The sequence below is a fragment of the Vipera berus genome (assembly GCF_964194415.1).
Source record: "Vipera berus genome assembly, chromosome: 1".
NCBI lineage: Eukaryota > Metazoa > Chordata > Lepidosauria > Squamata > Viperidae > Vipera > Vipera berus.
Window position 1 is genome coordinate 139,201,863 of NC_138202.1, and position 18,064 is coordinate 139,219,926.

The 18,064-nt window shown below is 37.3% G+C and overlaps 1 protein-coding gene across 1 annotated transcript in view; it reads left to right on the forward strand.

Moving 5' to 3' along the window:
- THSD7B (thrombospondin type 1 domain containing 7B) overlaps window positions 1–18,064 on the forward strand; it is a gene marked incomplete at its 5' end in the record, with an annotated part of 477,345 nt that overhangs the window by 157,310 nt on the left and 301,971 nt on the right. The window contains 2 exons of the mRNA XM_081346642.1: window positions 290–459; window positions 17,753–17,908. Of these exons, the coding sequence (XP_081202768.1) occupies window positions 290–459; window positions 17,753–17,908 (326 nt within the window). The remainder of the gene's footprint in view (window positions 1–289; window positions 460–17,752; window positions 17,909–18,064) is intronic.

Below are 18,064 nucleotides of genomic sequence, written 5' to 3' on the forward strand. Positions count from 1 at the left end.
CTTGAGACGCCTCACTCTGAATAAAACAAGTTTAACATTTTATTTCCCCTCATGGTTTTTTTTTCTTTCCTCTTGTCGGTTTTCTTTCCGTTTGGGAAATCCTGAGATATTCAGAACAGTCCTGAGGGGACATGGTCCGAAGTAAGTTCCTCTAAATGAGAGTGGAATTTATGCTCCAGAAGTAGCCTCTAGTCTTGCAGTCGTTTTATTTGCAGTACGATTGAATGGATCTCTTTGTGATGTGAACTGGACTTTACATAAAGATTTTCTATTCCTTATTTTCTACAAGATATTCATGGAAAACCTCTGAATGGAAGGAATGTGATGTTTCTCTCCTGTTGGAAAGGCAGGACCCTCGACTCGATAAACACACATCATCACTCTGCGGAGGTGGGATACAGATCCGCGAGATCTACTGTGCCCAGACAACTTTGGAGGAAATGCACAAGTCAAAGGAAGGTACAGAGAAATTATTTACATCTCCTCCTCCTATTTCAATAGGAATGTGTGCGTGGGTATGTGGGTATGTGCGTGAGCATATAAAAAAAAGCCATGTTTTATCTGCCTCATATCTAGGTGAACTGGGAGGAAAAAAAGCTTGCTTTGAGTCTGTGTAAGGCAATCTGAATAAATAACCAAACTGACGTGAAGTAAAAATGGAAAGGCAAAATACATATTTATTAGCAAAATTAGAAAAGTATTATTTTGGGTTACCATTGCAAATAAGTAATATTTAGATTAATGTCATGTAGTACACACATATCCACACAGTTTGAAATAAAAATTGATATTGAAAGAGTGGACATATTAGCTGATATGGAATTGTCAGATAAGGATCGTGTGTATTTGTTTTAGTTTGTCAAATTGACTCAGTTTGATGGGGGCATCCCATTTTGGAAGTGGCTAGTAGATTAGTAGAAGAACCCACCTCCATCCTGTCTATACGGTGGCTCTTTGAATCTGTTTTAATATGAACTGTAATGTTTTTTTTTTTTTTTTAAATTCCATTTATATCCCGCCCTTCTCCGAAGACTCAGGGCGGCTTACAAGCTTAGCAGTAGCCTTCATTCTATGTATATGCCTGCTTATTAGGGCTTTCACACACACCCCAAGCGGCATTATTACAAAGTCAGCTTAATTGCCCCCAACAATCTGGGTCCTCATTTTACCTACCTCGGAAGGATGGAAGGCTGAGTCAACCTTGAGCCTGGTGGGATGCGAACCTGCACTAATTGCAGGCAGCTGGTGTTACTTAAGGAGGCATTAGCCCACTGCTCCACCAAGGCTCTGTTTTAACTTTTCACGTCCAATGATTTCATGTTTTATCCCTGTAATACTTTATCTTGTTATTTAAGCTGCTCAGAATCTCTTGCTAGAGTGATGGGCGGCACAGAAATTTAAAATAAATAAAATAAAATATTTTATATTTATTTTAAATACTTCTTTGAAAAATACAATTTTGTTGCAGAAACGGTGGTCAAAATTCTATGCCTGAAATCCAGAACTGGCTTGTTTATGAAGAAAAAGCGAGTCTGTCTTTAAGACAGGTTGCTTGCCTCTCCCATTTGGCCTGAACTTTCTGCTTGCTGCTGCTGAATATTGATTCTGTCCATTTGTAAAAGGGGGGGGCACTTTTATCTCCACCCTGCCCTCCACAAAGAACACCTTTGCCTCCTGCTAAGCTTATATTCAGCATTTGCAGGGAAAGTCTTTATAAAGTGAGCAAGATAATCACTCCCTTTGTTCACTATGTTCATTAGTGATTATGCTATGCGTGTTATCTTCTGCTTTCTTTCCTCTGGATGGTTGCCCTGGTGTCAGAGTTTTGCTGAACAGACATGGAACCATCAAAAAACTTAAGGGGACTGGCTTGATCCAAGCCATAAAAGCAGAGCTTTGAAATCACCTAATTTGAAATATAAAAGTATTGCAATGCAGCCAAGTTATAGAAGTCAGTTCTTACAATTAATTAGGAAAATCATGGTTAATTGGTTTAGTTCATTGCTGTGGGGAAAATATTTTCCAAAGTTTTATGCTGCTTTAAAATTGAACAGGGGAATGTTTCCCATAATAAACATCAAAGATTGGTTAATACTGCTGTTTTAGTACATTGCAGTAAAAACAATTTCTTTCTTTAGGAGGTGCTCAGAATGGTATAAAGTCCACCTTCCCCGGACCATTCAGAACAGAGAGATAGAGATTTTACATTATGTCATGCCCCCGTGTAAATGGTTTTTACACAGTATGTAACCTACATGGAGTTTTTAGTTATATTGGCCACAGGAGGCACTACATGACTGCTTTCATTCTATTTGGGATTTATCAGATGTTGGTAGACAGACATTATTCTATGCGGTTCAAATCCTCCATCAGGATTTGAATTTGTTGACCTTAGCGTGTAGAATACAGACTGCATACAGTGCATTAGGAGCTATCTACAGTGCTCAATGGCTTCAGAAGAGGTATATGGAAGCTCTCAGAATGTCTTTGACTTTGCTCTCAACCTCCAGCTTGAGTATCCAAATAACAGTCCAGGATTATTTTCATCTCTGAAAATCTTACTGTTTATTGAATACATGGCCTGGTAAAGGTGAGGTAAAACTAACTCTAAAGCCCCAAAGCATCAGACCATAGCATATAATAATGACTTTCCCAGCCAACCCCCACCCCACCCACATGTCCACGTAGCTCATGTAAACAAGTTCTCTTTGTTATGGGACCAGTCTGCTATCTTCTTCACACCTGCTAGAATGTCCTTGAAAGGTTTCCATATTGCCGACTCTCAGCAAGCTTCCGCAGAACTGGAGAGGTTTCATTTCTCTAACTAACCCATTCAAAAGCAACACCTCCCTCCCCTTACTCTAATGGCAAGATGAAAACAGAGAGGCACGTAGCTGACAAATTTTCACTCTTGACTTTATATTTTATTTAAAGACAGAGCTCAATAATATCCAAACATTATTTTCTGAAAAAAAGGTCAGCCCTTATCTCAGAATTCTAGGTAAAAATGGACTCCTATTGTAACACAAACTAATTGATTCCATTTTAAATCCATGTTTTGAAATGATTCTAAATCCTTTTGGTTGAAATATCTTGGCTTATTTCTGTCCCGCCTTTGACTTTTGTCCAACTTCTGTTTGATATGCACCTCAGAGAATTCAACAACCTATTCATTGTTTTATCATCTGGTGTTTGCGCCTAAGAAACATATTGCTTAGGTGGTTGTATAATATCATGCAGGGGGTCTCATTCTGTAGGTTTTCATTTCATTTCATTTCATTTATTTGATTTCTATACCGCCCTTCTCCCTAGGGACTCAGGGCGGTTCACAGGGCATATATAAATAGCTATACAAAAATTAAAAGAGAATTAAACCATGCCCAATTAAAATACAGCAATAATAGAATAATAAAAACCAATTAAAAACCCATATTCCCCATCAGGCCAGACCAGCTAACTCAAACAAGTGGGTCTTCAACCCGCGACGGAAGGATCGGAGGTCCGATGCCATCCGGAGCTCAACCGGCAGTTGGTTCCATAATGCCGGAGCACCCACAGAGAAGGCCCTCCCCCTGGGGGCCACCAGTCGACATTCCCTGACCGGAGGCACCCTGAGGAGGCCCTCTCTGTGGGCACGCACAGGGCGGAGGGGAGTTGACGCTGGCAGCAGGTGGTCCTCGAGGTATCCCGGACCCATGCCATGGGTTTTAAAATCTCAGGGAAAAGGTTACTGGAAATTTGGAAATAATTTGTACCCTTAAGGCATGGTTTATGTTTTTTTTTGAAGCAGAGACTTATCCAGATGGAGCAGGATTGTTTTTGGTCAAGGCTTTGATGAGATCTTGAAGAACTCCAACTCTAGGCATTAATAGTATGCACACCTGGGCCTTGACAACAGTGTGCATGGAGAAAGTTCTTGTAGTGACCCAACCACATATACGCCTGTGATGTGTGCCTACAACTGGACTGCTGTCTCTCTTATGGAATAATGCATGTTTGTTTGAGGAATAAAAATAGTAATCCAATAAACCAAAATATATTGGACCAAGAACAAACATTCCTATACACCATTCTTTCCTCTTATCCTTTGTTTTTTATATACTTCATGTAATATACTCCTATGTATTTAGAGATTAAACTAATCCATTCCTTTTCTTATTCTGATGTTGTGGTTTACATAACCTTTTATTTTGCCTCAAGACATGGTGAAGAAGGGGCTGGGTCACAGACTGATTTTTGCCTGCTGTAATCTCCAGACTAAATAATAATATAATTCATCCATGAGATTAAGAAAAGCATAAAATCCACTGAGAGACATAGAGACATGGCATGAATGACTTATGGAGATAAAGTGGTTTGATGTTAAGTGGAAGCATAAAACACAACTCTGTACGTTTTCATATTACCCCCCTCTGTAAGAGCCAAAAATGTACTAAGAAACCTGATTGTAATATAGAAGGTATGATTTAATAACCTTATTTATAATTTAATTGCAATCTATAAATGGATATATAGAGTCCAGTGACTATGAAATCATTAATATTGAAATAATGAGCTCTACTGAATTCAGTATGATAGATCCAAAAAGGGGTTTTAGTTTGCCACTAAAAAGGATTATTTTCTTTGCTTAATTCTTCATGTTGTGCTCCAAACATCAAATTATTTGTGGCAAGAATTCTCTAATTACAAGGATAATTTATTGCTATATGACCTTAAATCAATAGCCAAATATTTTCAAACCCCTTTTCCATCTTTAATGCCATGTACAGCCCATAATTAAATTCCATGTATTTATGTTTCTCTTTTTTATGTCTGCTTCTCTTATATTTTCTCTCATGTTTTACTTTAAAGGGCAAACAATAACAAAAAAATGTTAATTGTTCTGCCAGCGAGGGCTGATGAGGGCAAAGGATATGACATATGATCAGTACAATAAATAGTTATGTGACTTTCTCGTAAATTGAAAATGAATGAGTGCTGTTTTTTAATGAGGATCTTGTAAAGGTGGAAACAATGTCTTATTTGCTGCAGTTATATCATCAGGACTGGTTTGATGAGTTAGGATCCATAATGGTGATTCCCTGGCCACTAGGTGTGATTGTATCATTGAGAAGTAAACATGTGGAATTGATTCACTGAAGAGCTGAAACTGAAAGTATATTTAATGGGCACAGAATGAAATATACAGTAGATAACAACCCGGACCTTACCTTTTCTTAAAGAGAAACAGAAACATCAAAGATAAAGTACAGAAGGAAATGATCATATGAATTGATTTTATTTTCCTAAGGTGGAAATGTGTAATACAAAATACGTATCTATTCTAAGGGACTTAATTACCTTGATAAATGACATATCTTCTGACAAGATATAAGCGTATTCTAACTTCATGGTACTATGCTCTACATTACTGGGGCGTTCAGTTATTGGTTAATGGTATATTGCCAAACATTTGTATAACTGGAATTGTCAGGTACAAAAGACCCCATGAAGGCCCAATTAAACTGATGTATTGCTAAACAGCCTATGCACAGGAATCTTCTTAATTAATAGTTAGCACCTGCCTAGAGTTAGTTAAGAGTCAACAGAATTCAAGGGGAAGAGATTGGATTTACTCCATTTGTGGCTGTGTAGAGATTCTAGGCTGGTCCTTCTTTTAACTCTGCCCCCATGTTCTGCAACTCCTCCTACATCATAAAGTAATGGCATAATTAATGGATAACAGCTGACTCCTTTAAAACAAAGTATAAATGCATTATTTAGGTTTTATAATTGCCAGTACACCGGTAACCTATTTTCCAGGAAAGTTTGGGAATTCAAAGATATAAATTCATGAAAAGAGCAAAATTTAAACTTACAACCAAATTTTTTCCTTAATATTGAAAGTGGAAGGAATAGATATTAAAGATGACCCATGCCTTTCTCATACTGAGCCTACAGCAATGCATGTTAAGTGGTTACCTTTAAAAAATGTTTGGAAACTGCACTGATATAGAATACTATAGTCTGACTGTTAGTGGACAAGAACCTTTATAAGCATATCACATTGGGGCACTGCACTGGCTACGAATGGACGCCTTTCAAAATATTAGTTTTTACCTCTTAAGCCCTATGTGGCTTGATTACTGGAAATAGTTTGAATGGAATTTACCCATCCTGTTCACTCAACAGGGGAAGAGAGGGTACAGTCTCTGTTCCCAAGAAGTGATTAGGTTAGTTCTTAGTGGCAATGCCATTTGGAATAGTTTCCCTCCAGCGATCTGAATGATTCCAAATTTGCGGGCATTTGGTAAAGATAAAACTTTTGTTTTGACACAATAGTTGATGTATCTGAGATGTTAAGTGATACTGGTTAGTTGCTGCCATTGATTTGTGTTTTATGTGTAAGATTTTTGGTTTTCTTTTTTAACTTACAGTTTATATTAGTGTTATGGGACGTTTTTAGTGGCAATTAATTGTTTATATGTTCTTGTTTTTATGTGAACCACCAGAAACCATTTTGTAGAATGGAGATATATAAAAAATCATAATAAAAGAATAGTATAAAAAGAATTGCTATTTATTTGATTTTTATCCTGCCTTTATCCCTTTATAAATAATTCAAGGTGGTGAACACACACTCACACATACACACACACTCTGTGTGTGTGTGTGTGTGTGTGTGTGTGTGTGTGTGTGTGTGTCTCCCGTTACAAAGTAGGCCTTAGTAAAATCTTTTTATTTGTGATTATAGATGCAGGAATATATGTAGATTATTGCAGACTTTTCTTAAATCATATTAATTCCTACATTAGAGCTTCTTTGCTGAATGACCAGATGCCCTGTATATCTTGCCTTGCTCCTGTCTTTTGTGTGTTATAAATCTGCTATATTCATCACAAGAAGATGGCACAAAACTCTCTGTGTGTTGATTGCTTAATAGCAAGACAGTAAGCTTTGGAATAGCTTACCACCTGGATAATTGCTGCAGTGAAACTGAAGGTAGAAATATCTAGCAATAGCATTAAATCTTCACACAATGGCCGCAACCTACGTAATGTGCCTTAAAAATGATATAGCAAAACCATTAAAAAAAACTCATAATAGGTTGGTTATTCTATGCACAACACCAGCTATTATGCACTAATAATATTTCTCCAGTCAGTTAAGCTTAGAAATGCAGGATACAGGTAGTACTCAAGTTACGAATGGAATGGAGCCTGCCCATTCCATATATAACTTGAGGATTTGTAGGAGCGAATCTTGTAACATGAATGAGATCACTCCCTGCTTTTGCCCATGCATTCGCTAATCAAATCCGCAGTTCATTAAATGCACATGAGATATCTCAGGGTGGGGAAGGCCATGGGGGCCCTACTGATGAAACAAGCCCCCAAGGCGTCCCCGACTCACTAAGATACCTCATGTTTCCTCTTCCCTTTCTGCCGCGCCAGACTCATTTACCTGTCTTCTCTCTGTATCTTTGCCTTTGAGGGAGAGGAGAGTCAATGGGAGCTCCTGGGTGCCGTAATATTGCACAAGTTTAGGCACCCACCCTCTTTTTCAGAGAAAGGGTGCCTGAACTCTCACAACATCACAGACCTGAGAAACTTTTTTTAAAAAAAATGCTTTATTAATTTTTTAAAATTACAGTCTTTAGTGCTTAGTAAACAACATGTTGTCTGGGTTCACATATTTAACATTAACCTTTTCAGTATAAATCTATCCAGTACTGCACAGTCCAGTATTTTTTCCCTGATCCTCCATTCTTCCCCATATTTTTTTCCATTTTCCCCTCATTACACAGTTACAATTCTTGGTGCTATTGATGTATACAAAGTTAAGTATAAACATCTTCATCATATATTACTAATATGATACAAATAACAGTAATATGATGATAACTTTATTGTCACTTTGAATGTACACCAATCGGCATATATCAAAATGAAATTTCGTTGCATACAGCTCTCAAAGGGTCACCACCTCCGATATATACTCCTTGTTCGGGGCCCGCTCAAATTTCACATTGTCCATTTTAGTCTCTAGGGAGTGAACGATGGCAAACAGGACAGATGGAAATGGGGCTCCATGTGGATTAGCCCTCAAGTTAGCTTGTATTCTGACAACCTCGCCTTCTTTCCTTTTTCTGATGCTGACTCTTCCACCCTTTCCTTAAAGAGGCCTCGCTTCTTTTCGCCCCTGGAGCACGTTGCCGCTGCCACCAACTCCTCCAAAAGCCTCTCTCTCTTCCTCTGGGCCTGCCGACAGCCTCATCTAGTTCCTTTGCTCCATAAGCTCCAGGTCCTCTCCTCCTCTGCCTCCTCTGGAAACAGCCCTGATTTGCAGTAGAATCCATCACTGGGCCAGCAGTCAGATCTTGCTGATGGTAGAACAAATTCAAACAGCGCCAACAACTTTTAACGGTCTCACCAACAGTTCCAAAACAACTAGAAACTCGCCAGGCCAGCAAAGATTGTCGGTCGTATGTTGTATGTTACCTTAGTTCCACCATGTTGCTCAAACACATTAAAATCTTCCTGATCATGTGGCCTATAGCCCTTACTATCCCTCCCAGAACTATTCGCCTTCAAGAGCCAATGCAGCCACAGCCATTCCAGGCGCCGCCATCTTAGATATATATATATATAATAACAATTCCTAAATCAATATCCTATTTTTCATGCTCTTGTTCAAGTTTGGTTTCCCATCAATATTTGAAATATCTTTGTCAGCTATGATTTTCTCAATATTAATTACATTTATATTGCTAAAAATTTTATTCATACCAATCCTCTTATTTTCATATTTCCCATATCAAAAAAGTGCTATTTTAATTCTAAATCATATTTTTCATTATAAAAGTCCAATTATATCTAAGGGTCATCCGTTCTTTTAATCATATTCAAACAAGTATTTAAACATATAATGCGCCCTCTAATAGGTCAAGTCTTCTATTTTTAAAATCTAACTCTTTCTTTCTTTCTTTATCAAGTAGCTTTTCAAGCCAAGGTAATTGTATCGCCCAGGAATTTTCTTTCCATTTTTGTGAAAGTTGCTTGGCACGAGGAAGACAATTTAGATAGGGGTTTTTTTTTTTGGGGGGGGGGGAATTCTGCCCATTTATATTTCTTAAACAACTTCCACTTTTCTTGTCCCTCAATTTGTCTTTTCATTTTTTTTCTCCCCAGTTGTAACATTTCCCCTGATAGCTCTATGTTCTATTATTTAAAATCTTCTTCCTTGTCATCAGGTATATTTTGCAGACTTAAGGGGTAAAAGATCTTTTGCATTTTCATTGTTATGGGTAAATCTTGCCGTATTTTATTTGTATATGGTAGTTTATATTTCCCTTCTTTTGTCTCTTCTGTCTCTAGGTCCATTCCTTTGCTTCAGCTTCTGATTTCTGATTTATTTGTTCATACTTTGTGGTCATTGTCTGGGTACTTTCTTGTTGTAGATTTAATTTGGAGATTTGCTCATTTATATTATCTAGATTATTTTTAGTCTCATTAGGAATTATTTTTATGTCCTGTTTGTATGCAATAATTGTTTGGTGAACTAGTTGTAGCGTAGAGTATATTTCTTTCTGAAAAGTGTTTGTTTTTTCTTGAGGCATCATTCCTGGAGATCCTCTAATATCACCAGTCTCAGTTAAGAATAGAACAAATTTTCCTCTAGTTTTCTGGTCTTTATATGTAGCCTTTATAAACCAATAGGTTCCAGAATGCAGGTCCAGTCCCAAAAGCAATATTTTATAGTGATCCTTTGTCTCAGGCATCAAAATATTATCAGTCAGGCATGGTTGTAATCCACAATGTTCAAAATGTTCAACCTCCCTGAAAACAGCTCAAAAGTCTCTCCCAGCCAGACGTAATCAAAGGTCAGTTTTTTCTTTCTCTCCCCCTAGCTCTTGAGATTAAAAGTCCAAGCTCAGTAGGTGTTTATAGTTCAAGAAGGTCAGGATGATAAGTATGCCAAAATATTTTCCTTTATTGCCAGTTTTTCTCCCTTAAGCTAGGAGTCACCAAGCAGCCAGGAAATTAGTTATAGTTCTGTACTCAAATCCACCACAAGATGTCATTCAAAATCCATTTTCCACTCTTAAAACAAAGGATTGATTTCTTATATTTCACCTCAGTTCTCAAATTTATCAAAACTGTAGCTTTATGTTACTTCCACTTCAGTATTGTATATTTCTGTCCACCATAGAAATTAAAACGCTGCCTCTGTTTTTAGGTTCTTGGGAGCCTTTCCCAGGAAATTCAGTTGTAAAATAGTAAAGAAAGGATCAATATTCTCACCCAGTTCCAAACATGCTGTTTATGATGTATTAATTGGTGATTTTCTTCGGCTGTCATCGGCTAATGGCTGGCCACAGGAATGTAGCCACTCTTTCCCCTGCCAGTTTTGAGGGCTTTTCTCAGATTGAACAGAACGACCTCCATAACTCCGTGATTGACGAGGCACCCCTCCTTCATCGCCTTTTTGGGGTGATTTTAGGGCCTTTTTAGGGCCCCCAGCAGGGCAAAATCAGGTGCAGAAGGCAGAGCTCCGCCTTCCTGGGTCCATCTTACCGCAATGCAAAACTGGAATACGGACCCCAGAAACTTTAATTCTTGGTGTGAAAAGTGTTTGCAGTGCCTGTGTCTTGCTCCTTCCCCCCCATCTCCTTTCCGCCACCACTGGAACACTTTTTGCCCAGAGAGAGACCTGTCAGAGACTGGAAGCTTTATCTGTGTGCAAATGGGGTGCTTGGAAACGTAGCCATAGGTGCCCAAACACTTTTTGCCCAGACAGAGACTGAAAGCTTCGTTGGCTTGCAAATGGGGCGTTTGGAAATGGAGCAAATAGGGTGAATGTTTGCAGAGCATCTTCAGTCGTTCGTAAAGGCGAACAACTGCCGTGGTGCTGCAACATTCATAATTTCGGGAGTTGCTTGTAAACACTAGGGAGCACTTATTGCATAACTTTGAACGGCCACTAAGTGAATGCTCGTAACTTGTGGATTACCTGTACTTCATGGCTAGATATACTGTTTTTAGGACAGTATTGAGTCAGACAGATCTTGTTGAAATCTTACTATTTTGTGGTATTGTGTCACTTCTCTGTTGCTGAGTCGTCTTTGCACATTACTCTAACTAATGTGATAGATGAATCAACCATGGCTATTTCAAGAAAAAAAATAAACATATTAGCAGTTACATGTTCATTGTTGGTATACAATTGTGCCTGAAATTCTATCTTACTTTGCTGTTGACCTTCAGTATAATAATACTGAATAAAAACTTTCAGCATATTTACATTATTTGTTATTACAGTATATTCTTCCAATTTTAGTATCAGTTCCTTTTCTTTCTCTTTTCTCAACTTATATATATATATATATATTTAATCCCATTTATATCCCGCCCTTCTCCGAAGACTCAGGGCGGCTTACAAGCTTAGCAGTAGCCTTCATTCTATGTATATGCCTGCTTATTAGGACTTTTGGGCCCCCCCAAGCGGCATTATTACAAAGTCAGCTTATTGCCCCCAACAATCTGGGTCCTCATTTTACCTACCTCGGAAGGATGGAAGGCTGAGTCGACCTTGAGCCTGGTGGGACTCGAACCTGCACTAATTGCAGGCAGCTGGTGTTACTTCAGGAGGCATTAGCCCACTGCTCCACCAAGGCTATATGCCAAACATTTCCTGGTATATTTGAAAATTCAAAACTTATTTGGTTTGCATTTGCATAGTTCATTTTTATTTCCATCTCTCTTACTGTTAATATAAATGGCTCTCTAGAAGCTCAGTTTGCTGGGCAATAATTATGCTTCTTGGTGAATTTTAATTTTTTTCTTCTTTATTTTTATCTCATCCAAAACCACTTGTACTTTCTGTTTCCTTTTCTTTTTAAATTCTCTATTTTGTTGTATAAAATATCCTCTTACAAAAGCTTTGCTTTCATCCCAAACTGTTCTTAGTTTTGTGCCTTGATGAAGGTTATCTCAAAAAAATTATTTTAACTTCTTTTTACAATCCTTCACTTCCTTTTGCAACATCTAATTCAATCTCTACCTAAAGGAGCTATTTTTCCTGTTAAAAGATAAAGTTAACAGATTGTTGTCTGAAAAAAGTTTATGAATATTAATAGCCAAAGTCTTAGACATCCAAATCAATCTATTCTAGAAAAGATCAATGCCTTTCAGGAAAAAAAAATTCTTCGAAGTAACAACTTTTATGTCTCCATACATTAACAAACTCCAAATTGTCCATTAAATTGATATTGGATGAATTATTACAATTAAACATACTTTTCAGAATGTTTACTCATTTGTTCTTATAATTTTAGGACTATTATTGTCTGTGGTAACTGTACAATAGTATAAAAATATTAAAAAGATATAAAAATGCAATTCACCGGTTACTGATAAACTGACATACTTACATTTTAAATATGTAAATATTTAATATATAAAGAGATCAAGAGATGTCAACTTAGAACATATTGCATGTTTATAGAATCACTTACAAACTGTATAATACTTTCATATTTTACTTACCTTAAAGTGAAGTAACAAATAATTTCAAAAGATCTTACCACACATCAGGCATGTATTGACTTTTCTTCTGTGGGTATCACAATTCATTGCCTGAGACTTTAATATTGACTAAAGAGAAGTCAGATCCAATAGTCCTTCTGAAAGAGAATCTGTCTTGATGTTCTCATTTTTAAAAAGCCATTTAAGTTTTTTTTTGTTCTTGTTGTATTCAGGAAAGCTCTCAATTCGGGCTGCCGATATTTTCCAATGTGTAGGGAATATGAAGTTAACTAACCATAAGAAGCTATCATATTCTTTCTAGGAGATTGAAAGGGTAGCGGGAGAGAGAGATCGAAGGATATAATATTTTGTTTTCTTGCTTATTTTTGTTTTTATCAGTATCAGGGAGTGTAAATGTCTGTGGTTCTAAGCACCCAGGATTACACTTAAGATCAATATAACATGTAGGAATTTTTAATGCTACATTTACTTTGTGTCAATTTAATCCAATTTACTATTTTACCATAGTAAGGATGCTGCAGATTTTTAAAAAATGTATCTTTATTCCTTTTTTATATTGTTTTATTATATTAATATAAAACAAAACTAGAATATTATATTATTTGAAAACAATTATCTTTATACAGTGTTGACTATTATTAATACTGTGATGTTTAGACTAAATTGAACCTGTAAAGCTAATACGTGGACTATCTTATTGCCTTGAAGAAAATAAGATTGTATGTTATTATAGTCCCTATTATAGTTCTGTCAAATAATGTCTGTAAATACTAAACTCTTGCTGGGGCAAATAGTTGGTAGTTGAATAGGACATACAGTACATGTTGTCTTCTATTTCTGATGCTTCACAAACATATATTTTGTCGGAAAGTGGCACTTGATGGAATTGTGCATATTGAATCACAGTACTCAGCAGGTCAAATCTTGCTCTGAGGCAGACTCATTGTCAGCTATTTTTTTTTAATTTAACGAGACATTTCACTCTTGGCCAGCATTTCAACACATGATGTTTGCAAGTGACTCAGTGTTGGTTTGAGCATTAGCGTTCAAGGCTCTTTGAATATTGCCTTGGCCTGAGGTCTGAGAGTTCATATTGTGTAGGCAAGTCAAGCAGTTCGATGATTTTGTTCATCTATATCAGGAACTCCCAGAATTCCTGAGTCGGCATGGCTGGCTGAGGAATTCTGGGAGTTGAAGTTCACAAGTCATAAAAGGGACGTAGTTCCCCACCCTTGTTATGGTGAGTTGAAGTATGCCAGTCTGCTCTTCAAGGCACATTTTTAGTAGCCTGTCAGGTTCCATTGGAAGACTCGACTTCCACCAGTAGTTGTAGAGTTGAATTACTGTTAGGGTGTAAATAGAGTGGGTTCTTGCTTCAGCTCTGACTGCTGCTGCAGATGAATTCCTATTGGTGCCAGAATAAATCTTTGAAATTGTAGTTGATTTTGTTGGGTGGAGAGCTTTGATAGGCCCCATAATTCTGCACCATATGTCTTAGGATATGAAATTATCTCTTAATCAAATGTCATTTTTTAAAATGGTTTAGAACAGGCATGTCAAACTGCTGGCCCACGGGCTGGATGTGTCACACTGAAACCACGCCCACCCCATTGCCAGCAATGGGGAAAAAGTCCCGATATGTCATGTGATGTCATGTGACGTCACGAGTTTGACATGCCTGGTTTAGAAATAGTATATTTTTAAAAAAAAATCATCTGGCAATGAAAGCTTTGTGTGCTCCTCAGCTTGAAGACACAAGGTTATTTTGTGTCTTGAATTTTCAGGGATGGCTTTGCTTCAGAAATAATAGCTGTGAGCACCAGATTCCTGGAGCTGGAAACATTTGGAACATTAAACAGCACCATATCTTGGTTAAGCTTAGGTAATAAATGTATCTCTTCCCCATATATTTTTTAACAGGGTTATGAGCACATCAAGTCCACTTTTCCTCTATATGGAAATAACTGTCGGAAGTTAGCGATAATAATCCAAAAGAACTGGCTGTAGCTCCCGTTATGGAGTCTTTAGTGACCTTTAAGAGAGAAAAAAGGGAGAATAATACTGTAATAGGATTTTGTGTACCATTACTTATATTTTTACATCAACTAAGGTCAACCTATTTTAAATAAGTTGTATTTCACGCTATGTGATTGCAGTTGATAATAATTCTTTTGCAACTTTATACTCTTGTAACTTCTGTTTCAGGCTAATCGCTAATATTGCTGTCTGCTTGATATCTATCTACCACTAAAAAGGGGTTTTTTAGCATTTCATTTTTTCTGATTTCGGTTCTACAACTTTTTCATTTTAGAAAAAAAATACCTATTTTTCTTATTCTTAGAATTAAGACAACTTACTACATTTATTGCTGGTGTACTCAGAATAAATAGATTGTTGCCAATGGGCATTTCAAAACTATATCTAAACAAGCAAGATCACTTAGCAACATGGCTAATATTGTTTTTGTGTTGCTGAAACTGAATCTGTTTGTGATGGAAAAAAATGAAACGAGACTGATTTGCTTCTTTGCCAGTAAATTACCAGAATGATAAATTGTTTTGCAAAGAACAATGCTGAAGGGCATATTACGAAATGCATGAACCTCATTGAAATGGAATAGCTTGATGGCTAAAACAAGCAAGCAAATATTTATTTTACACTTTTCTGCTATATGATTATTTGAACCTGTATGAAAAGGACTACAGTATTGAGAAGTAAAGTGAATTGGATTCCTGCCAGCTTTTACAATCCCTAAATGAATGTCAGAGGCAATGTTGTTTTGGAAATAAATAATAATAAATGTAATCTTTGTTGACAAGTACCACTGTCTGTTAATTTTGAATTAAATATTATCTCATTGTACAACACGATTGTTGTGATAAGTGGCTGTGAAACCTTTAAATACCCGTTCCTCAACTTTTCTGCAGTTCATGTTTCTCTGAATGAGGGTGTACATCATGTACATGCTTGGTTTGGGAGCAGGAACACATCGAATGAAAAATAGAGCATAGGATATGTATCTTTCCTACCAGGATAAGTCAAAGCTGAGTTAAAATTGTACAAACAGAATCTATATTCTTTCCACTACCATGTGTACTTAAAAGTGCTTGACTTAAATACCCCTAACTTATTTGTTTGATATTGTTTGGACTGTTCTTCAACTATTCCCTTGAACCACATATTCTTTCCTGCTTACAAAACAATCATTTTTCTCTAAAATTCTGGTTAGTCATTTATATCCTGTCGTCTGGATGCAGGAATAGAACAGAACACAACAGAATAGAATAGAAAGGGACCTTGGAGGTCTTCTAGTCCAGCCCCCTGCTTGAGCAGGAGAACCTATACCATTTCAAACAAGTGACTGTCTAGTCCCTTCTTAAAAACCTCCAGTGATGGAGCACCCACGATTTCTGAAGGCAAGCTGGTTAAATTGTCCTCACTGTCAGGAAGTTTCTCCTTAATTCCAGATTGCTTCTTTCTTTGATCAGTTTCTAACCATTGTTTCTTGTCTTGCTCTCTGGTGCTTTGGAGAATAGTTTGACCCCCTCTTCTTTGTGGCAGCCCCTCAAATACTGGAATATTTCTATCATGTCACTCCTATTTCTTCTTTTCTTTATTCTAGCCAAACCCAAGTCCTGCAGCCGTTCTTCATATGTTTTAGTCTCCAGGCCTTTTATCATTTTACTTGCTCTTCTCTGAACTTTTTCCAAGGTCTCAACATCTTTTTTGTAGTATGGTGACCAAAATTGATTGCAGTATTCCAGGTGTAGTCTTACTAGGGTTTTATAAAGAGGTACTAATATTTCACATGATCTTGATTCTACGCCTCCGTTTATACAACCCAGGATTGTATTAGCTTTTTTGGCTGCTGCTGCACACTGCTGGCTCATAGTCAAGTGATCGTCCACTAGGACTCCAAGGTCCCTCTCACAGGTCTCGCCTAATCTGTACTTAAACCTTTGATTTTTCTTGCCTAAATGTAAAACTTTGCTTTTCTCCACATTGAAACTCATTTTGTTGGATAGGGCTCATTGTTCAAGTTTGTCAAGATCTTTTTGGATCCTGAGCTTGTCTTCTGGGGTGTTGGCTATTCCTGCCAGTTTAGTGTCATCTGCAAATTTGATGAGTTCCCCTTCTATTCCCTCATCTAAGTCATTAATGAAGATATTGAAGAGTACTGGGCCTAAGAGAGAGCCTTGTGGTACCCCACTGCTTACTTCTCTCCATGTGGATGTAGTACCATTGAGGACTACTTGCTGAGTACTGTTTGTCAGCCAGCTACAGATCCATCTGATGGTGTTGTTGTCTATCCCACCTTTTTCTAGCTTACTAAGCAGCAGGTTGTGGTCTACTTCATCAAATGCCTTGCTGAAGTCTAAGTATACTATGTCCACAGTGTTTCACTGGTCTACTAATTTAGTCAGTTTATCAAAGAGTGAAATAAGATTTGTTTGGCATGATCTGTTTTTGACAAACCTGTGCTGGCTATTGGTTATAATTTTGTTTGCTTCTAGTTGTTCGCAAATCTGTTTATTGATTATCTTTTCCAGGATCTTCCCAGGTATTGATATTAGTAAAGTATGTAGACTATGAGACTATGTTAATAAAGTATGTAGACTATGGGGGAGTTCCAAAAGAAGATGTAATTGTTTGAGATGAGCATGGAGTGACATGCTTAGTGGCTAAAAGTGCATGGGGATGCTTGGATAGAGATGTAGAGGATGTCAGAGAGGAAGAATCCTGCAGATATTATAGGCAATGATCAGTAGAATCTTTGAGGCAATAAGAGAGCTTCATGATGAAGGGTGGCAGAGATGAAGCAACAACATTCATAATCAAGGTAGTAATATAACAAAAAGGAAAACCGTGGATACTAGAGGTCAAGATTATAGGCAGGTTCATGGGAAAGAATTGTGATAAATGGTGTCCTGAACTATAGATCTAATAAAACATTTTCTTCAGAACAGCAGGTTCTGTGATCCTGGTCAGAATATTTTTTTTTTAAAAAAACAACCAAATAATTAAAATAGATAAGTATAATGTAAGAAATTTTATTTCTTCTGATTTTTACACTATTGTTAGCTTGAAGTCAGACGTATCTTTGGTTGCTGCGGTGAGAATCTGCCCATAGTAATGCATGTGAATTTGGACACATTCAGCAATTTAAAGGAATATGCTACACAATTTCTTTTTTCCTTTTATGCTTTTTCTCCCTCTCTCTTAAGTGACTAGACCTGCGGAAAAGAAGCTTTGCCTTTCTCCTGCTCCTCCTGCGTCTCAACTGTGTAGCATTCCGTGTCCTCCTGAGTGTGTGGTTTCTTCCTGGTCAGCCTGGGGCCCTTGCCTTCATGAAGACTGCCAAGAAATTCCAGGAAGAAAAGGTGCAATTGAGAATAAGTTCAACATAACGTAGGGTATTTCTTCAACCTGATACTCTGCAGATGTACTGGATAATATTTCCTTTCAGTTTCCCCTGATGTGCTTGACTTTTTGTTCCCTTTATAAAGTGTGCTTCTTTCCTGTGTGTCCTAGTTTTT